General features: G+C 36.9%; 1 protein-coding gene across 4 annotated transcripts in view; it reads right to left on the bottom strand.

Annotated features, from left to right (window-relative positions):
* Nucleotides 1-2171: 2171 nt before the first annotated feature.
* LOC134542227 (unconventional myosin-IXAa-like) overlaps nucleotides 2172-23153 on the bottom strand; it is a 79559-nt gene continuing 58577 nt past the window's right edge. For all 4 annotated transcript variants that reach the window (XM_063386315.1, XM_063386312.1, XM_063386314.1 and 1 more), the window contains 6 exons: nucleotides 22401-22689; nucleotides 20414-20622; nucleotides 18983-19263; nucleotides 17958-18213; nucleotides 13564-13831; nucleotides 2172-5847 (listed from right to left, as the gene is read on the bottom strand). In XM_063386315.1, the coding sequence (XP_063242385.1) occupies nucleotides 5645-5847; nucleotides 13564-13831; nucleotides 17958-18213; nucleotides 18983-19263; nucleotides 20414-20622; nucleotides 22401-22689 (1506 nt within the window). In that variant the 3' untranslated portion in view covers nucleotides 2172-5644. The remainder of the gene's footprint in view (nucleotides 5848-13563; nucleotides 13832-17957; nucleotides 18214-18982; nucleotides 19264-20413; nucleotides 20623-22400; nucleotides 22690-23153) is intronic.

Consider the following 23153-nt stretch of genomic DNA (forward strand, 5'->3'; position numbering starts at 1 on the left):
CTAGATACTGCGTACGTGCTTATATTTTCATCATAGTTCCACAAAATTAAAAATATTTTGACTAGGTTAGTTTTAAAGTGATGAGGTAGATGAATTTGCAACGCACACACGTGCTAACTCAGCATTTGTAATAACAATCAGCCACATAATGATGATAATGTTTTGGGAGAAGCCTGCAATGGAATGAAAATTTTAATTTCTTCGAATTCCTACTTTTGTTGCGGAATTATGACAATAGCCTAAAAACTGGGAACTTTAAAACAAAAAGTGGTGAACTCACTGAAGCTTCTGAAGCGACCGATTCACAGACACTCGGCATCGTCGGAAACGAAACATCCCAGCAGACACCGGTCAGCCTAAGCCATCCAAGTTGGCCTGCCTCAGCTGGCGGAAAGGTAACTCGCAACCAAAATGAAACCAGCGATAAAACCAAATTAACAGTGAAATAAAGTTGATACACCACCCAACACTGAAATGGAAGTCAATCACAGCCAAATACTGATATGGAAGTCAATAACACTGCATAAGGCTGAAATGCAGTGAAATTCAGCTCAATTACCTCATTATAGCTATTAAAAAATAGCGTTTGGTTTAGGTTTTTTAAACTAAATTTTATGTACAAAGTAAAAACATTTTATATCTGTCTGTGGTTTTTTTTCTTAACTAAAGTAAATAAAAATCTGCCTATAGCCGATACCATGCAGTCATAGGTAAAGACCTATAGAGAAACTTCACAAGAAAATGTACATGTATAATGATTTTGAGCTTTCAACATTGCATGTTGATTTTTTTTTATTAATGAATGTTATAGTTGCAGATTTTTGTTTCACTTACTCGCAACAATATAGGTAGTAGTATTGTTTAATGTACACAAATTATAGAAGCAGTTATCAATGTTGTGCTCATTATTTTTAATGATGATAAAGATGAAATCCACTATCTTAAATGATAAAATTTGCTTTTTATTTTTAACACCATAGAATCTTGGATCTTCTTATAACTCATGAGAGAGTGACATAAACAAGTTGTGTAGTCTCTGGGAATATTTTAATACAAAACTTGTGGTTTGATGTTACATAAAAAATGTATGCACTTTTATTATAACAATGCATTAAATATAAAAATTCTTACCCCTACTTTCTGTTACACATTTCCGTTTCATTCGTGAAATACACCAAATTTTGCATACTAAGAGCTGAGAAGTTACACATCAAAAAAAAAGGCAATGTGGTTTAGAACTGTTGGAACACACACATTCCACCACCTATCTGGTGTTACGTTAGCAAGTTGGCAACATGCAGCTGGCAGAACATCCGGTCGGCCATGCTTACTTAGAGACCGGTCGGCCTGAGAGTCGCATGCAGAAGTGTTCAATGAAGAACATGCGCATTTCTTATGTGTGACACAGTGACAGTTGCGTGGGGTTCGAACCCACTCTCCTTCGAAAGTGCTGCTTTGTTCATTAACTCCTCCTCTCTTCCCCTTGATGATCTGGCACATTGACTGTCTTCTGTCGATGTCTCACAGCATTTTTTCTCTCCATGCTCACGAGCATGAAGCATGGTCACCTGAGAAACAGACTCTAATATGTAGTATGATATACACATGCCATCACTTCTCAATTTTTTTACATATCTGCACTCTGTGTAGTCATCCCAACTTGAGTCTGGTTTTCCAACCCCTATCTCTCCTCACATTGAGAGGCAGAGCTCACTTTAAAATTTATTCAAGCGAGAGTTGAGCGCATATTTGGTGGAAGAAATTACTTTGAAAAATTAAAAATTTATTTACAAAAATTTTTCTAAATAAAAATCAATGAAAAAAATTTTTTTTTTCGAATTAATGTATATTCAAATACCTAAAAAAAATTAATTTAGTTAGGTAATCTAACATTATTGAACACGGGATTAATTTTTTTTAATCCTTCTTTATGGAAAAAATTTATTTTTTCAAGTATTTAAACCACAAATTTCAATTACAAAAATTTTCAGCAAAACATCCCAGTAGAACTGCTTTGAATTTTCAATGCCCTATAATTTAGTAAGCCCTAAAAAATATAAAATTATCTAGATGATAAGACTACCTAGATTATAAAATGACCTTAAATAAAAGGCTATCTGAATAAAACTATAAAGTATCCTTTCAGAAACGTCAAACAGGAAATTACTTCCCCCCCCCCCCCCCCAACCCAGAATCACAAATTTAATTGAAGAACTAATGTTATTGTTAAAAAGTTATTTAAAAAAAACACTGCATTTTAATCCAAGTAATTCAAGCAAGCAATCGAAAACTAGCCATTTTCAGCAGTTCAAACACACAACTACAAACAGTGGCGTAAAATCATTCAAAGGCATGATTGTTGACAAGAACTTAAACCAGTATTTGAAAAAGAATGTTGGTCGTAAGAACGATGACTGAAATAGTTTAGAGGATGAGAAGATGACAGCGGGGAATGTTATACAGTTCAGTCTGAGAGGAAGGAACTGCTTGCCAACAGACTTATGCCCAACTGCAGCAGGATTTCAATTCAATTCTAAAACAAATAATCAAAGTTCTTTCACTGCTAAAGTGAAACACTAGTGAAAAAGATTGTGTCTGCAATTAAAATACGAACTATTTGAGATATTATACATGTAATAAACAATAACTATTTATTTCTTATTACGTACCCGTATCTGGGAAAAAACTTAAATGTCTACTACCATGGAATACAACCCACAACACAACATGGGACCTGTTATGCTGTGCACAAAACGTGAACACAGTTGTTGAAAATATGTATAAATCAACAGTCACAATAGATCTATCACCATGATCACAAAATAGTCGCTTAATTGCTGCATACATATACCACATTAAAAAAGATGCAACTTGCAATTTAAAAGCAAAATAAACAAATGCAATTGTAAATTAATGTATCTTGATTCTAGTCAAAATTTGATGTAATTTTTTTTTTTAACCGCTGAAATAGGTATATACATAGTCATCGTAAATACTAAAACAAGTGAATAACTAGAGTTAAAAGTACTAATATCAAAACCTGATCATAAAAACACAACAGTCAAAAGTTTCAAAATATAAGTACTGGAGCCTACTATAGTTTTATATATGTATATTCAATAATTTCTATAATAGTTATTAATATTATTTTACATATATTGTTATACTTTTGACAGTTGAAACTGAACTCTTATTTTATTTGCTTCTTGTGTTAATATAATTTTTTTTGTCAACACTTGTTACAAACTGATGGTGATGGGACCTTCTGCAGTAAAAATTATTTTGGGATTGAAAAAACCAGACAGAATTTTGGTCAATCATCACATTTATGACTCCACAATGAGTGTTGTAACATGTAGGTAGCAAAAAATAGAATACATAATTTTTCGTCGCGTTCAGAAACCAAATTAAGTATATAAATTCTTTACACAACAATAAAGCTCTATACATAGTATTAAAATTATTAAATTTTTTGTAACTATAAAATTGTATTAAAATGGGAAAAAAATATGTATAATTTAATTTTATGTATTGCATATAGTGGAAAATTTTATATACAAACTTATTAAACAGGAAAAACTTTCAAACAAGAAATATTTAAGTATACTGCAAATGAGGAAAAAATTCTGATTATTTTTTAATACAAAAATAATTTGGTTACAACCATTATAAACTGGCATTCTTGCAGTGATTTAAAAATAAACTAAATCACATCATAATAAAACTAAAAACACAATTGTAATAAGCAGACAATTCCAGCAACTGTGTTCAACATCATTTCAATATTATAATATGAAGACGTTTGAATACAAGATAGTTTTTGAAAAAGATAGGCAACAAATGGCTGTAAAATATTCCTGTGTGTTTTGTCAAACATACAAAGTCTATCAGACTATTACCACAAAAGTTTACATGTATAGTGTCCCCCCACACAACACAATAAATGCAAACTGGAATAAACAATACTTCTCTCTCTCTCTCTCTTAAACTGTCAACAAGTATACAGACACACCAAAACATACATAACGCATCAGTTCACCAACATCTGAATAATCTTTTGCCGAACTTGCAATAAGATAATGAAAGAAATACAATATTAATACATGTATTAATAATAGTAAAACACATTAACTAAGTAACAACTGAATTACAATTCAAAGTCTTCAAAGCTACATACTTTATTTGGTAAAGCTTTTCCAGACTCCACTCCCCTTGTCTTATCTTCATCATCACGCAAACAAAAGCGTGACAGTCGTGTGCCAAGGCAAAGTCTTCAATTGTAGAATACAGTACTCTTAACCACGGAGAGTGCACTAGCTTTATTTACAACTGCAAGGTTGCAGTACGCACACACAGTATTTCACTTCCTGGACTATAACATGATACAGCCAAATAAAAGTAGATAATGTGCATGCAGAAAATTCATTACAGTTAACTGCAATTTATTCTGCTTCATTAATGCAAAATGTGTGTTAGTACAGAACCCTAATTACAAAATTACAATTACAGAAGCACAACCAATCTCTTCCACTGTGTACAGAGCAACATCTACATTGTAAAAAAAAAGAACAAAAATATCATTTACGTATATCAGGTAAACTACAAAAGATATTTTTTTAATAAATTCCAAAATACATACACAACTTTTTAAACATCTGCTTCACAATAATACTAACAACATGAGTTGGAAAGTTAAAACACTGAATGTGCCCCTGTTCAATCTGTTTAACAACAAAGTACAAACACTGTTTTGACTACGGAAGCGTAATTTCCTTCGTGTGCAACGTTCACTATGTTCCGAATCTCCATTGGCAGAATGCACAGCCATTTGACTGCACAAATTATCAACATATGTCACAATTTACAACAGTGTTTTACAAACATTAAGGAGAAGCATCCAAACTCAGGAGCCATTCTACTAAAAATCAACTTATATTTGTAGACAGTTAAGTCCACCGTAAACAAATCAGAAATGTTTTACCACTGCAAAATATACAAAGCTGTCTAAATGTTCAAACTTAAATGCTCAACTAGTTTGCAGAGTGAAGTGTTTGATTTTGACAAATAATTTAGGAGAAAAAGTAAGTTTTAAAGTTAAGATTTACAGAGCAACAAAATCAAGTAATAATCTGTGTACATGAACCACAAAGTCATCTTTTGCACACACAAGAATTTACTAACACGTATTTATTACATTACATAACAAAGAAGAGCTTCGAAACAGCAATTCCCATAAAATAACAGCAACAGCTGGAAATCACTTCCTACGACAGTATAAAAAATACTTTTGTTACGTCCGGACGTAAAAAATAGCCGGTCATTCCGCTTGTCGATTTGAAGTCCCGAACAACCGTCTGAAACGTGGAAAGAGTAACTACGTGCCGGTAAAAGAGCCTGCTAGTTTAAAAAATAAACGGCGGGAAGTCACCCTTGGGGAACAGAAAATAAGAGCGTGTAAATGCTGGGCAGCAAGAGAAAAAATAAATGCATCTGCACGAGCTGGCATACGTCGCTGTTTGGTAACTTTCGCACGTCCTGCCGACGCGAGGCGGTCGACGCTCTCTCGGACGTGGGAGCCGAGAGGGAAGAAGGGGGGGAAGGGAAGCACGACGAGACGGGGAACCCGGGCGCGCTAGTCCGCGCGTCAGACCATGATGGGGTCCTCGTCCGTGTCGCACTCGAGGGCGGAGGAGGGGGGCAGGCGCGAGGACAGCACGTCGGAGGAGGACTGGCGCTTCAGGTCCCTGGCCCGGTGCAAGGCGGCGGTCTCCCCCCCCGACATGGAGCGCGACACCACGGACCGCTGGGCCGGGCAGCGCTGCCTTCGCGCCGGCTGCATCAGCAACACTGCGCACACACACACGCACATACACCTTTGAATATATATACAGTATATGACGTCGCCAGCCCAGGTTAAAATTTCTAACACGGTTTTGAGGTAGTTGGTTAATTCACCGCCGCAATCGCCACCATCTCTAGGGCCTCGACTTGTGGTGGTCCCTAGCGGACAAGTGTCGAACTCTTCAAACACCCCTTCCCCCTCCCGTTGAACGACCTTCAGCTGCAGTGAATGATAGGTGGGGGGTGCGGGGATGACAGCGGGCGACAGTGCTGCGCTCTAACGCGTAAATAACAACTAAGACGATACAGGGCGTTACGGCAGCGCACTGCAGCGGTGAAGTTCCCAAGCTGCTCATCATACACTTCTGAAAAACGTAGAGTAAATCCTATCCACTCGCGACTTCTATACAGTATATATATTCAAAGCATACACACACGTGCGACGTGCCAGACTCGCTCGCACAGGCCTCACCTCGCACCCAACCACCGTCTCACCACCGTCCGAACTGATGACATAACTAGGGACACCTGTATTTCGCGAATACATTTCGTGTCTAGGTGCATCGCAAAACCGTAGTTTTTCTTTCTTGTAGTTATTGGCTGTGGTCGGCGAGAGGTTTTTTTCCCGCACTTGACAGGGCCAATGGGAATGTGGATACCGTACTGCTGCACGCACACGATTCGCCATTACTCTAAGAAAAAGCTACAGTGTTTTGTGACATACCTTGACCGAAATGTATTCGCGAAATACAGGTGTCTCTACTTATAACTTATATAACTAGAGACTGGAAAAATTCGCGTATTCGTTCCACGATATGCTAGAATCCAAGCAACTGTACCTTTATATTGTTTCTGCGATTGGCTCACAGTTCATCTGAAGGATTTTGTGAGCCAATGGAAAACCTTCAACCAAAAAAGTATCGAATCGCAAGCGTCCCAGTTGACACGTGTCACGAGTCAGTAGCCAATGAGCAGGTGGCATTTGCCTGAGTGTGTTGGAGATTGTGGAGTCCATCCTAGAGGTCGTCGAAAGCACGAATTTTTCCGGTCTCTACTTATAACGAGGTTGAAATTTTTTTTTTATTTTCCTTTGGTTGGTACAGTTGCACAACAGAAATTTATCATCACAATCAGCTGATACAGGAAATTTTTTGTTGTTTTCTGGCTGTTGGAGTTTGAAAAATCACCGAAAACTAAAAACACAAGGTTCTGCATTTGCAATTATGCTATGTTCAACTACAGTTTAAAATGTTCTCATTATTATAGTAACTTGGTCTATTTTTAACAAACCATGGAACCCTTCTGAACCGGATGGCTCCGATACTATACACTGATGAAAATAGCCAAGTATGTACTTCTAGGTCACAGCCACCAACATGAAACCATTTAAATCAGGTTCTGATACAAATATTGTGTTTCCTCCCATTCAAATATTTTAATTTTCTACGAAAAAAAAATAAACATACTGTATTTACCTGGATAGATGCAGAGTTTTTTATTCTTAAAAACATCTCACAAAAACACAGGTTGTCCTGGGATCATACACCAAAATAAACAAGAGTTGAATTAAACTTATATAATAAAAATAATAATAATACCCCATGATGCAGCATTAGTTTGAATCATTAGGTTGATTTACCATGTGTCTTGGAGTCTACTTCATTTAATATATTGCAGTAGAATCAATTTTCATAAGCTAATTTTTTTTTTCTCATCAACAAATGGTAAAAACAAGTGTAAACCAAATATTTGGTTGCAGGATTATTAATATACATAGAAAATAATATAGCAAATGAATCAGGTCTTCCATTACTTTAAACTGCTTACAAGCCTGAAATAAAAGAAAGTTAAAAAACAACTTTTCCTATCTTCTTACCAAAATGGCAAGCATCCAGTATATATTTAATTTAATTATGTTAGAATTCTCATTTATGCTTAAAAATGTTTTCCTTGTTTAACATAAAGTTAACCACCTAAATTTTGTTGACGAGTGCTGCCATCTTCATGTTGACAACGGAAATTTTTCAGACAACTCTCGTATGTAACAACTAACCAATATTAACTTTCTTAGACCAGTATGGAGTATATCAGTAATAATTAATTAAACAAGTTATTTTACCTTAAAATTTAAATTGTGTATTAAATTATTCTATTAAAAATACAAAATATTTGAATACTTGCAGGTACCTACCAAGAACTACATGTACTGTCTGAGTTGAATTAATTTACATATTGCCACTTGCACATATTACAAAGATGAAATTTTTTTGTCACAACACTCCTGAATATTCAGCAATAAAATGTTCAAACGCTACCTATCCATCCAATCTATTCTCATTTATAATCCTATCACCACACAATATTAACATTTTTTTTTTGCCATTCTTGATTCCAGATAATGCCTCCTTACACACTGCTCGTATTCTCTGGCAGGTGAGAATGGAAGCTAGGCATAGTCAAGAGATGGGTCTACAGATTTGCAATCAAACATACTTATTTTTAATGCACCATTGCCAAACAATGTGCAACTCCCTCAGCAAGAGTTCGCAACCATTCAGATCATGTAGACAGGGCTGTTGGAAAGGAGGAGTGGGTGACCGGGGGGGAGGGGAGGGGGGGAGTGAAAACCCAGGACTCTAGAGTGGTTGAGATTAGGCTTCTGCGAGCAGAAGATTTTCACTTCGAGTCGAGCTCGAGCGAGTTTGCTAAAATACTCGCGAGTATCGAGTCGAGTTCGAGTTTTTTTTTAAAGTTTATTGCACATAAATTTACTGTGATGGAGTAATAAAATGTGAGAACTTTTGAGAAAAATATGGAAATAAAAAAAGAAACCATTATCATTGTTAGCCTACTAAATAGATAGACCTACATTAGAGGTCTGCAAGCCTAAGAATTTTACTTTGAGCCAAGCTCGAGCGAGCTTACTTGAAAGTTCTCGAAGCTTGAGCTTTTGTGATACAGTTACACTTTTGGGAAATTATTTTTACCTTAAACTTAGTAGGTATAATGTTTGAATAAAGTATTAAAATGAAGTGGGCTTATTAATTTTGGGTAACTATTTACAGAGTGCTTTTATAATTTGCACTGCTAGGAAAAAAAACATGTTTTCCATTGAATCTAACCTGTTTCCATTGGTTCATTAGCAACTGATATCATCCAACTAACATAACCACAGTTTACAAGTACGTATATGTTTGTGTAAATGTAACATATCTTTGGAATAATTTCATCTTTGTCAATTTTTCTGGAGTCCTTACTGAGCTTCAACTAACTGGGCACCAAAAATCATGTTGTTTGAAAAGTACATTCACATTGTTTCAACATTTCCACTTTTCGGCACAAAAATTCTGAGAGAGATTGTCACAGAGTATTAAATTCTGTTCTTCAATCTATCATGCAGAAAAATAATTTGTTCTGCACGTTCAGGAGTTAAATTAGCTCTACGATTGGAGATGGTGTTTACAGCAGATGAGAAGCATTTCTCGCTGGCAACCTGTGTGGCTGGAATGCTTTAGTAAAATTGTTGGTAAATATGTAGAGTCGCGGTATATGCGGAAAAAAAAATGCTAAAATTCCGAAAATACTTTTATTCTATGCTCTTTCACTTCCTCTTTTCAAATCAACCGGCGGAGATAAGAAATTCCAAATACTTTAGGAATATCGAATTTTTTAATTTTCATCACAATACCTGGGTATTCATGTGGCGATCACCATTGTTTCTGGTTTACGAGTATCTATTATGTTTCTTATTGGACAATTTTGTCACGTGACAGTTCCGTGATTGGCCAGTATTCAAATGAACCAATACGTGATTATTTATTTATTTATTAATGTTCCGTCGGAGGTATCGCGACGTAGGTGAACGACTACATCATTTCCTTCTAATGGCAAAGGAAATGTACCCGCCTCCAACTTAGGTGGGTTTTTAACGTTTCTAATTTTAAAGTCTTATTTTTTATTTGGATATTGTTGCGCAAGTAATAAGTAACAAAAATATTTTACGTGAGTTGTTAATGTTCATCATTTGTCCGGGTTTGTTAGGTCAGGTCAGTTACATTATAAATACTTTAAAACTAAAGAACCATTGAAATTAATTCACATTATTTTTTATGTCCGCTTAGTTTGAAAGTATTAATAATGTAACTGACCTGACCTAATCGACCATTTTATTTATTAAGCATTCACGAACATACGGCAAAATAACAAAAATGGCGTCGGTCTAATGGTTGTACAGGTGTTGTATTGCAAAATTAAAAAATTCTATATCTCCTAAAGTATTTGGAATTTCTTATCTCCGCCGGTTGATTTGAAAAGAGGAAGTGAAAGAGCATAGATTTTTAGCATTTTTTTTCGCATATACCGTTACTCTACATATTTACCAAATTGTTTAACCTCAAAATTAGTGTCAAATATCTGTAACTTGTCATTAAGTTTAATCAATTTAAAGTATTAAAAATAGAAGCATTTTACTTAATTCAATTTACACTTGCAAAAAAAACTTACGCACAATAAATCTACATGGAAATTAAAGTCTTTTTCAATGTCCTGTAGTCTGAAATATGTTTACTCATGTCATCAAATGTAGAGCTGTACTGAAGAAGCCGATTTTGCCAATATTTAGTTGAATCGGCATTTCTGCCAACTTCCAATACTCTTGTTAATTTTCGGCCGATATTACTGAAAAACGAAAGAGAGACTGCCATAACCTAAAAATCCACGAGTACCCTTTTCACTTTTCGTAGTAGTACTGCATTCTTTCAGATCACATTATTTCTTAGCAACATGTGCCAACCGTACATATCAAGATTTAACATCCTTTTTTTTTCAATAATGTTCTTTAATTTTAATATGTCCTAAATAAATACATTACCATCACGGTAAATACACATCTCGGTTATTACGGCAACTATAGTGCAAATGTGGTAACTATCATGCTTCTGCAGTAGTTATGGTATCTACAAAGAATCTTTAGTTCTTTTTATGGTAATTATCTTAAGATAACTATTGGAATTGTACTGTAGTTATGGTACATCATCCATATTTCTTCGTAAGTTGTTGTTCATTTGTCTTTTCTTCATATTTATATTTACGTGCGCCATTACTGGCAGGAACTTTCATAAAAATTTTAAACGGGACTTTATATCACACATTTAATGGCGTAAATGATGAGACCCCGGACAATTTAAACGCTTTTTACAGTAAAATGCGGGAAATGTTTCCGCATAAAGCGGGAAATACTTCCGCATAAAGCAGGAAAGTGATACATTAATGCTATGCGGAAAATTATAGAAGTAAAAAAAATTAATCACGGAAATTCGTAAATCCCGGGTACGTAAAAATGATGTGTTCATGTATACGGTCGATCATGTTACATTATAAAGTAAAGGATAATAGTGTTGTAAGACTTTTATTCCGATATAATGAGAGTTTTTTTTTCTATAGGTAGAGTGCAAGAAAAGCTCGCTCGAATTTCGAGTTGTTGAAAAGCCACGAGCTCGAGTTCGAGTATTACTAAAAAACTCGACTCGAAACTCGAATTTCGAGTACTCGCAGGTGTCTAGTTGAGATTGAGATTCTTTTAATGCTTCGGTTTTCTCCGATAGGATTAAAATTACTAGCTTATTGCTAAAAGAATTCATGGGGAAAACCTAAAAGTAATGTGATATGCACAGATCACGTTTACAGTTACTTACTGCCACAGAGTAATGTTTACAATCCTTAAGATTTTTTTTTTTTTTTTTTAAATTGTGGTGTTTGAAAAGTTGAACATTACATAACAAGGACACTTGGTTTCTATCCAGGCCCTGCACAGAAAGGAACCACTATAAGTAGTGATGGGTCGATTCCGATTCCGGAATCGGTCGGTTCCACCGATTCCACTGGAATCGTGGGATTCAGAATACAATGGTTTTGGAATCGACCATGACCGATTCCTGCATTGTTTTTAAGTTTGCAAAATACATAATCTACGCAACGTAAGAAAATATTAAAATGCATGCAAATATAATTTTTAAAACTACATAATACAATCTTTTTTTACGGAACTGATTTACGAATTACGGTGATTAACGTATTTATTTACTTGCACCGCCATTTTCCCTACTGTACAAATGCAGTATCTACTTTCCCACTTTAAGCGAAAGCATTTTTAGGAAATTACGTTGCAGCAGCACTGCATTTAATAGCAAACCTTCAAAAATAATTAGACAAAACCATAAATGTTTAAAGAAAATTATGTAAATGTAAACGGCAAATAATGTAAACGTTAACTATTTGATCATGGCAGCTACATTTGCCATTGTAAACAATCTAATTTTTTTTTGTGCTACCTGCCATGGTAAACCATACGGCCATGAACAAAATCTTTGGTGACGTGAACGTGAACATCTCTACACATTAAACTTTAAAGAATTAAAATGAAATAATTTTTGAATAAAATTTTACCCAAATTCACAGTGGATTATTGCAACCATATTAAAATAAGTTTAAAAGCAACATAACCAAATTGCTTTAAATCGGCGTTCTTGTGCGTGTTAAGCGATGCTCGTTTTACGTTAGATATATTTTGGAAAGGCAGTTGGCAAGTCTGAATTTCCAAACATTGCTGCGGAAACGTTCGTAAATTTTTATTACCAAACGGCAAACATAAACAATCTTTTGAAAGTAGTTGTGTTAGTTTAACAGAATTGTTTCCGATAAATTTCTGAAATGAATTAAATGTTAACACGCGATTATTTGAAGAGTTTAAATATTTTGTGTAAGAAAATCTCACCATAAAATGTGAAAATTTTGAGATGCTAAAAATTGCACAGAACTTTCTTACTCAAGAACCGAAAATTTATTTTCTCTTTACGATTGTGAGGAACTGCAAGACTGGATGGATTTATTCTTTTCACCAAGTGAGATAATTAAGTTCTAGATAATATATTAAAACGTAAGCATCTCTGACATTTTATTTTAGTGTGGTGCATATTTGTTTTATTTCCATCATAATGAGATAATAAAGTATTATTTTTACATTTCCCTTTTTTATTTTTTTTTCGCCATGGTCCCTTGAAATATGTATAAACGAGGTTATATTGACATTTTATTTGGATCATTATTTAGTTGTGCTTGAAAATAAAATTCTTAACCTAACCGTACAAACCCTCTTTTTTTACAATTAATTAATTGAGTTGATAATGTAAGGTATCTAAAGTTTGTTAAGTTATAACATTATTTACAATTTAAGTCATTAGACATCTTTGATTATTGGCAGTGTTTGAACACGTGTTTCGTCTAACTATATGCAAGGTTAAAAGGCCAAATTGTGCTAGAAATACAAGGTAGCGTAACTTGATGGTAATGAACATACTTTTTAACATTATATAAGCTGTATATAATGTTAATTTCTGCACAGAAAATGAAACACAACATAATTACATTTTTAAAATCATAAACAACCTTTTTTTTCTTAGTATATTACTCTGTTGAACATTGTCAGATAAAAATTAAGGAATCGGAATCGGATTCGAAGAATCAACCCTTTAATTTAAGAATCGAAAATGGAATCGGAATCGGTATATTTTAGGAATCGGCCCAACACTAACTATAAGGGATCGGGAAGTCGACCAGGAAGGACAAAGAAGGGAGGTCGACAGGAAGGACAAAGAAGGGAGGTCGACAGGAAGGACAAAGAAGGGAAGTCGACCAGGAAGGACGAGGAAGGACAAAGGGGCTCACCGTCGTGCTCCACCTCCTCGATGTGGCCCGCCACGTCGTCCAGGCTGCCGTCGTCCATGTCCGTGGACAGCATGTCGTCGTCCGAGGTGGCCCTGGTGAGGCGGGGCAGCGTGGAGGTGAGGATGTCCTTCTCCTTCTGCATCTCCTCGATGTGGTCGATGAGCAGCGCCTCCTCCAGCTCCGGGTTGAGCAGCGCGTCGCAGGGCTTGCCCTCGCGCTCGCCGGCCCCCGGGCCGCCCGCCAGCTGCAGCTCCTCGGGGCTGAATATCTGCACACGCCGGGGCACCGCTCACATTGCCACGTATCCCGGTCCTTTCCTTCGCTTAGTTCCGTTACAACTCAAGCATGCAAACACCGAGAATTCATTCAATAGAAATACATACTTGTATTTCGTTACAACTAGGTTCTTTTTAACGCTGTTTCACGTAATATTTTCCTTCACTTTTTTTTATTTTCATTCAATTACATTTGGGTGAAAAATCATCACACCGCCGCCAAATGAACGTAAATGGTGCCGGCGTGGCAATGCGAAACAAGCGAAGTGGTGTACTCCCCTGCACGCATTTACATTCGTTCAGTTTGTTTCGCATTGCCACATATTTCAGTCCATTCCTTTGCCTCATTCCGTTACAATTCAAGCATACAAATCATTGAAATTCGACTCAATAGAAATACTTTTTATTTCGTTACAATTAGGCTGTTTCACGTAATTTTTTCCTTTATTTTTTTTATTTTTATTCAATTACATTTGGGTGGAAAATCATTTCGTTTGTCGGCGGTGTGCTCCCCTGCCCACGGTCTTGGACACCTGCCGAGATGTCCCGTGACCTGCGTCCGCGGTATTATTACCACGATCGTGCTTGAAATTTGCTTTTTAAACATCCCTTCACTCGATGGGTAATCCGGCAGGGCCCATGGGCCATGATGGGTCATAGTGACCTAGTGGCTTGTATAAATGATTCGAACGAATGAAACTGCCGTATTTGTCACATGAATAAATACGTTAATCAAAACACAATCTGACACCAATTAATTTTTAAAAAAAAACTTTGGGGACATCCATTTATAACATGAAACTGTCAAATTTGTCACAAAATTTGTTACTTAAAAGTAAAACACAATCTTACTCAAATTAATAAAAAAAAATTTTTTTTGGGTACGGCCATTTAAACATAGCACCTTCAATTCCACGTTAAGTAATGGCACCAGTTTCTTAATGTGTTGCCAACATGATAGAGAGTAACTGTGGCTATTGAATTTGCATTGGAAAAAAAAAAACAGGTAAGACTGAATGTACGTTGGTCCACTGTCACAGCGTATGAGAAATATTTTTGATAGTTTTCAACAACCCTTAGTGCCTGTTGCATATTACCAAAATTTATCACAAAAATTACCACTACCCAATCTGTTCTTATAATGGTTTGCATGCATTGATATACATTCAGGCTATGACATACACTGATATTATTTATGTGTCGCTTCTACGTTTTCTCAGTTCTCGGTTTCGTTCCAATTATTAAAAACAAGTTCTCAGTACTCGGTTTTTGGTGAACCTCGACACAATTTCTGGTCTGGTAACAACCAAAATACATTACATTCTAATAAAGAGGGGTGATTCCATGTCTATTCATCAAATGGGTCCAAATAGACCCTCTTCAATTGACTAAACCACGAAGCCTTGTTTTTGACCAAATTTGAATTCTCACAAAAATTTGCTGTAAACTTTCTGAAAGAAATCTGAATGTGCTAAAAATAATCTCTAAAACAAAGGAAATAAATGACAAAGATTGATGTTAAATAAGGTCAAATACTGTGCCCACTATCCAGTAAATTAAGCACTCTGAGAAAATTGGTCCATTAAGATACATTGTCATCGAGAACCGATGATACAATTAATGCAAAGATAAATATTTAAGATTATTTAACACTAGTTTGACATCCCTTAATATAGTATCTCCCTTTAACTTTTAATGAATTTGTGATAAGAGATGTGCAAGATGATAATGATGTTTCTGTAGCTGAATAGTTTTGGGATAGATGGAAATTTCCAAATTAAGTCGGCTGCATAGATGGAAAAAGTGTGTGAATACAGAAGCCCTTTCATTCTGGTAGCATGTTTCAGAACTTCAAACAGTATTTTTAAATCATTTTTTAAGCAGTTGCTGGACCAAATCAAAGGTTTTTAGCTATTGATATTGTTACTTTCAGCAAAGAGAGTGATGGATGCATTTTCACACATTCAAACCTTTCAAAAAAAAAACCTGAAGCTGAAACATCTCCACTATTCCAGGAACTGATATAACAGTTCTCCTGGTACTCTAAAGTACCCGCTAAAATCCTACTTATTAAGACTGTATCATGTATCCTGTATTTAAACTTGGACAGTTGGAAGCTATTTTCAATAAGCTACTTTCAAAAGCTCGTCAAGTTGTAGAATGCGCCATTGGTATTATGTGTAGCAAATGGAGGCATTTGTACAAGAATATTGAGGTACACCCTACTGAAGTGGACAAAATTGTTAAGTGCATATGTTTCTTGTTTCTAACATAATATAACACCAACTCAGCTCTTAGCTTCATTTGTTGATCAACAAACTCATCAACTGGAAAACAGATGTGCTTCCCTTGTCAAAAGCAGGGGTGTTAATGAAGCATACCTAAACTAATCAGAGAAAAATTCAGATGTTCTTTTGTGCACAAGAAGATATTAATTTAATAAATTTGGTGCATTCACATTAAAATTGTATACCCACATAGCTCATACCTACTTATTAAATGTGGAAGGATTTAATGGGCTTGCTTGAAAATCAATTTACAAGTTTATTTATTGATAAATACAAGAAAAATGTTTCAACCATGACTTATCTTTAGGCAAAAATTTATTTTTAAATTTTGAGTGCTTAAAAAAATTAAAAAGTGAAATGATATTTCTGTTCATTATGCCTGAAATCAATTGAGTGAACAGAATTATCAAATTTATATTTTAAAAATACTTTTTGATTATTCTATTTTGTGAATTTAATTATATATATTTTTTTATCTTCTAATTATTAAATTTACGAATAAATATTTTAACATATAAAATCAATAAAAAAGTGTAAACATGAACACAAAGTTGAAACTTTATGCTGGTATTTTCCAATAACCTTATTGAATAGTTGTGAAAAATATTTTTTTTTAACCTGTCATTAATTGAAACTGCATCACCCTCCCCCCTAAAAAAAAAAAAAAAAAAAAAGACAGTGTAGCATTGGTTCTCTGTGAGAGCTTCGTAATTTGAAATGTTCTTAGTTAGATCATTAAAAAAATTATATAAAGAGGTTTTGTTTGTTTTAATGTATTGATACCAATAATAAGTTGTAGTAATGCTAGAATTTTTATTTACCTTGAGCACCCATTTCTTTAGCAATTCTTGCCCACTGTTTCCTTTGTACATCCCGACAGTGGTAATTCTTGACCCTCATATCCCACAAACGGGACATTTTCTTGGACAGAACTAACTAGGTTATCGACATCCATTGTGAAAATACTTAAATTATCAATATTATAAATTAACACACATGTTGCACTACTGAACCTTATAATGAGACTGAAAATCCCAAATTGATGAGTTCTTCGTTTCGGATTAGTCGGCCGTGTTCGACTGTGGACAGTCGGACTTAATTGGCTTTAATGTGAAGTTATAAATGAGATGTGTTAGTTGTTAAGCTTTCCAGTGGTATTAGAATGATATTTACGATTCTCGGTGCATGTTAATTTGCTGAGAACCTGAGAATGAGATCCCTAAACATAAGAGTAGCACCAAGTAGATGGAGACATGATTATGATTATGCCGTGCAAGGGGTTTCCCCCCCCCCTTTTCTTTTTTTGACTCAGTGCTCTTAGCCTAATGGCCCTGCCGCCCCGGGGCCCCCATGCGGATCACGCGGCATTCGCAACCAGGAAGGGCGTTAGAGCTTCGGCTATACCTTTGAATATATATACTGTATAGAAGTCGCCAGCCCAGGTTAAAATTTCTAATACGGTTTTGAGGTAGTTGGTTAATTCCCCGCCGAAATAGCAACCATCTCCAGGGCATCGACTTGTGGTGGTCCCTAGCGGACAAGTGTCGAACTCTTCAAACACCCCTTCCCCCTTCCGTTGAACGACCTTCAGCTGCAGTGAATGATGGGTGGGGGGGTGCGGGGGGAATGACAGCAGGCGACAGTGCTGCGCTCTAACGTGAACATAACAACCTGAGACGATACAGGGCGTTACAGCAGCGCACTGCAGCGGTGGAGTTCCCAAGCTGCTCTTCATACGCTCCTGAAAAACGTAGAGTAAATCCTATCCACTCGCGACTTCTATACAGTATATATATTCAAAGGCTGCACGCAAGGGCTGAGGCTAGCTGACCTTGGAGCTCCTGATGGAAGACAGCCGGTGGGACGCGGTGTGCCTCGCCGCGTCCAGGGTGGCAATGTCGGCCAGCGCTGCCCTCAGCTTCTTCAGCTGCTCCACGATGATGGTTTCTATGCACTGCGTCTGCCGGCTGATGTCATGCAGCGAGTCCTGGGCCGGGACCACCTTGTTGGTGCGCAGTATGCACGGGGCGAACACTATCGCCAGCGCACTCGGACTCATGCGGTTCGCCTCTTCGTGTAGCGCCACCCTGGCAAAGTCGTCCAAATCAGCATACATACCTACTTGTAATGCCCTCCATCAGTAAAAGGCGTCCTTGCCAGCTAAGAAAGGTTTTCAGGCAGGGCCTCAGAATACAATGGTGGGGCAGCTCTTAATCTCTCACATTGTCTGCTTCATATTTAAAATTTTGGACACTCCTCTGCTGGAAAAAAAAACATGTAAATCCCACGTAAAAGAAAAGTTTAGAGCACAGACAACCCCCATTTACTGCCACCCTCTTTCCAAACTAGCAACATCCAAAACGATAATTTTAAAAGGTACTGGGAGACTGGAAAAAATATAAGGTGACCAGTTGACCACGAAGCAAATAAGATGTGGAGTTACACATTTAAGAAAAAAGTAACATAAAAGAGTGCAATTATTACTATTAATTAGAACAATATTTTTTTCTAACAACTTCGCATCCACAAGTAGTCAGACCTTTCCCCGTAGGTATCCAGCAAAATGTTTTTATTTATTTTTTATTTGGGGTTAATACCTTGTCAACAAGGTAATTTGAGAATGCAAAACACTACACAGATCAGGAATATTAGGGAGGGATTGGCCATTACGGCACTTACTGTAAAGATCCTGGAGAAATTTCAGGAATAGCTGTACCTGGTATTCAAGCCCAGTGTCTTACCACAAGGCCACCTTGCTCCACAGCTAGAGTATATACTGTGTGCTGGCTCGGCCTCACCTCCAGACCACATCAGATGGGCACCCACTCGGGGAGGAAGAAGCAAAAAGTCCCTCACCTGGCCAGGTGGAAGATGAGCCTCTCCATGAGGTCGAAGTTGGGCTTGGGCAGCTTCTTGAGGATGGTGAAGAGCGTGAAGACGCGGTCCTGGGGGTCGGTGAGGTCGGCCGCCCGCAGGAAGTCGTCGTAGCAGTCGAAGGTGAGCAGCGGCTCGGGCATCTCGCGCAGGAAGCTCTTCAGCACGGCCGCCAGCACGTGCACGTGGTAGCCCTCGAAGTTGACGCGCTCCGAGCTCCCCTCCTCCATGAGGGCCTTCAGCTCCTTCACCTTCGAGCTCACCTGCGACACGATCCCCGGTGAGCACGCCGCTACACGTCAGACCGGGCTCGAGGCTCCGTCCCTCAAACCCAGCCTGTCATCACTGTTATTAGAAGATTTTCCCTGCAAATTTACTACTTTAACTCTCTTGCATTTTTATGCATCATCTCAAATTTTCCTCGACAGATATTTGCTAAAATTATCTAACAGCGATAAAATGTCATGCAAGTGCTCATAGTTAGGATCAACCGTGTGAACATTTATGTACATAAAAAAATAACAAAATTGTAAATACCTATACGTTGAAAAAAAATTACGAACAGACGATAAATGCAACGGAGCTATTGAAACACATTTACATGAATAGCCCTCAAATAACAGCAATGACAATAAAAACTAAATAACCAACTCGGCCTGTGAGATAAAGCTTTAAAGGACCTAGCCATGTGTAGATAAATAGCTTTACATGTTAAATTTTAGTCATTTTCCACAATATCACTTTCAAACAATAATTGCACTGTGTATTGCAAAGAAAACATCGTCATAAAACATAAAAGTATAAAAAAGAGGTTTGTAGGTTTGTTTCTATGTTATACAATTTAATAATGTAAAGACACTCTGAAACCTACAACTCCATCAACTTTTGTACTTTTCCTTTTAAAGCCAAGTTCTTCTGTTCGTAATGCACAGTGCAGTTTTACATATAATAAAAAGGAATGATATTCACAACAATTTACCTGGAAGAATTCAATGAATAGTAATCAGCACTAGAAATTATGCGCTGGCATAGTGTTTTCTTCCAGAGGCCCATAATCACAAATTCCTTCACACGTTGTAAAACAACAGCTATACGTCATGTTAACGCGATGTACGTAATCACTAAAAAAAACTGGCATCTGACCAGGAAACACTTGTACGGGCTCTATGCGAAACTTGCGGAGGCTGCGACCACCCGCCTCCTCCAGTTTCGAAAGCAGGCCTCTTGTCCGAGGGGGAGAGGGTGCGAGACGATGAAGGGGAGGGAGAGGGATGCCTCTGGGGTGTGTGGTGGTGGGGATTTCGGCCACGAGAGGGGGAAACCTTCACGCCAACTAGCGCCAAGAGGCAATCAACGACACAAACTCGGAAAAGGGATCCAGGCAACACTAAGGATGGAAGGGAACCGGCGTACCCCGGACTTCCTGTACAGCCCCTCGGTGTACAGGCCCTGCATCTCGATGGTGGTGATGAGTCGCAGGACCACCACGGGCACGTTGCCGTCCCCGACGGCCAGCTTGTGCAGCGGGACCCCGAACACCCGCCTCCCCACGCTCGGCCCCCCGTCCTTGCCGCAGCCCGCCGACCGGGAGTAGCACTTCTTGTGGCACGTCAGCTTGCAATCTGCGCACCAAACAACGCTTCCCTTTCAGCTCGCGAGCAACGGTGCCAGCAGGGGCGCAACAACCGGGGGGGGGATGGGGGGGGGGGGGGGCAAGAGTATTTCCCCCCCCCCCTTCTGAAACCTTGAAGTGGGGGCAAACGGGGGCAAAGAAAGTGCCGTGTAATCAATTCTTAGATGATAAAACTGCTTAAATAGCACCATTTTCCACATTGAAATACAAATTTTCCCGGGGGGAGGACCCCCGGACCCCCCGCTTCAATAGGGGGGGATCGATGATTCTTTATAAAAAAAGGTACGTATATTGCCCCCCCCCCCCCCCCTCTTTGGAAATTTAGTTGTTGCGCCCCTGGGTGCTAGGACACTTGTAGCATGACTCTCCTGCAGAACAGGTCCGAGTGCAAACATTTTTTTAAAGTTTCAATCTCACAGCCTTAATTCAACACTCACTGCAAAATATATCTTAAGCCTGGCACAAGAAACATACCTAATTCAGCAATGGCATCAAACAAGCTTTTAATATTTTCTTCTTTGCAGTTTCAAGAAGAAATTTACTGTTATAAACAATTTATACTCAATTTTAAATATTATAACACCTAAGAACAATTTGTTGTGTCTAATTTTTATTAAAAGATATTGCCAGTAATAACATGAAAATAACTCTCATAAATATTACTAACAAATTTTTTCACTGCGTAATGTTTCTGTATTCACGACAATTATTCTGTTAAATGGTTTCTCTACTAATGCTTAGGATTGTGTTAGGCAACATAATTTTCAGTTAAAACAAGAAAATCCTTTTAGTGAAACTAAAAACAGCAAAAATTTTCAAGTAAAAGATAATAAAGTATTTGAAGGCATAATAAATGTTAATTTGGGTCATATGGTTCTAAATTATTTTCCTAGTTAGTAATCAGTTACATTTTCCCCCAAGACAACCCAATTACAAATATTAATATTTTTCATAGTGATGTGGGAAGTTTGAAATTTACAAACCAAACCGAATAGGTGGGTTTGGTTTGGTTTGGTTTGGTTTGGTTTGAAGTGTCATGTTAATAATTTAGAAAAATCAAATGTTCATTGCCAAATTTGTTTCAGCCTCAAACTTAAATTAGTAGATCTCTGTGGTTCACTGATTTTTTGATTTCTTTACCCAACCTTACCCAAACTGCCATTTGAAATCTTTGGCTTACGTTATTTTTTTGCGTTTCTATTAATTCGCGATATTTTATATTAACTTAGCGTTTATCCTGCGAAAAACTAAACAAACTCATTATTTCAGTTATTACCAACAACTTAGGATATAAAAACTCTAAAAACATGCATGCCTTAAAGTATGATTTATGACACAGTATGCATCAACATGTATTAATCTGGGAGTATTAATGTTTGTTGGGTTGGAATGTTATAATTTATGTCTGTTGCACACATTAAAGACCAACAATATAAACGAAGCATGCAAACAAACTATTATTAGGTATTGCATTATGAAACAAAGAAATAAACACCAATTGCATTAGAATTGCAAACAAAAAATGTATAAATGAGTGCTGAACTGGAAGATGTGAATGTACCTTCACCATCAGGATGTGGAAGCCAGCAGCGATTGACCTATTGTACGGTTTAAGGTTAATTCAAAATTAATTATTTTGTAGTTTTATTCAATTATGTAAAAGTTTATAAATTTGGGATGATTGTAAAAAAGAAAAAGAACAATTTAATTTTTTTTTTTTTTACAAACCAAAATGTTGATGTTAGGAGAATAAAAATATAAACTTACTTTGGCAAACAAGTCCTCGTTCGATGGGCCACATAAAGAACGACGTACAAATCTCACAGGCAGTTGGAATGTTGATGATAGTCAGCACAAACGTGTGGCCAGCATACAAGATTGCCTCCTCGGCTTTGCGCTTCTTCTCTTTCTTCCTCTTTGACTTGCTCATCTTCTCCTTCTCCTCCGTGCGCGTCCTCGTCATGAACTCGTTCATGAAGCCGCGGAACGCGTTGACGCCCATGGTGACAGGGAAATCCTCCCTCGTCTTTTCCCTCGTGCAGACCGTTTGCATTGCCTGCAGACCACAGTATGTATGTTAGCAAGAGAAAATTAGAAAGGTGGGAAAGAAAAAGGTAAGAGAATACTAATTATAGTGACACTATCGCAAAAAAAATCTGTGCATCAAGATTTTTTTTTCTTTCTTTCTTTCCAAAATAGAATTTGTAAAAGAGAAAATATAGTATGCATTAAGTTGATATAATCTATGCTTCGAGACAAGATTTTATGTTTTTTTTATATTATTTTTTAGGTCAATTTCGTTTTTAAAACAACAGATTTCGGCGTTTTAATTTTTTATGAATCCCGTTATTCATTAAGATAGTATATCTTTCAACACATATGACTCATAAATATGTTATGATACTTATTACAACAAAACAGTGTTATTGACTGATAAGACGATGCAGTCAGAATAATAAAAATAAATATGTAAGTACTTGTTTCAAAAGTGTACCAGCATTGTAAAGTAAAAATAAATAC

Source organism: Bacillus rossius (genome assembly GCF_032445375.1).
Source record: "Bacillus rossius redtenbacheri isolate Brsri chromosome 4 unlocalized genomic scaffold, Brsri_v3 Brsri_v3_scf4_2, whole genome shotgun sequence".
Lineage (NCBI taxonomy): Eukaryota > Metazoa > Arthropoda > Insecta > Phasmatodea > Bacillidae > Bacillus > Bacillus rossius.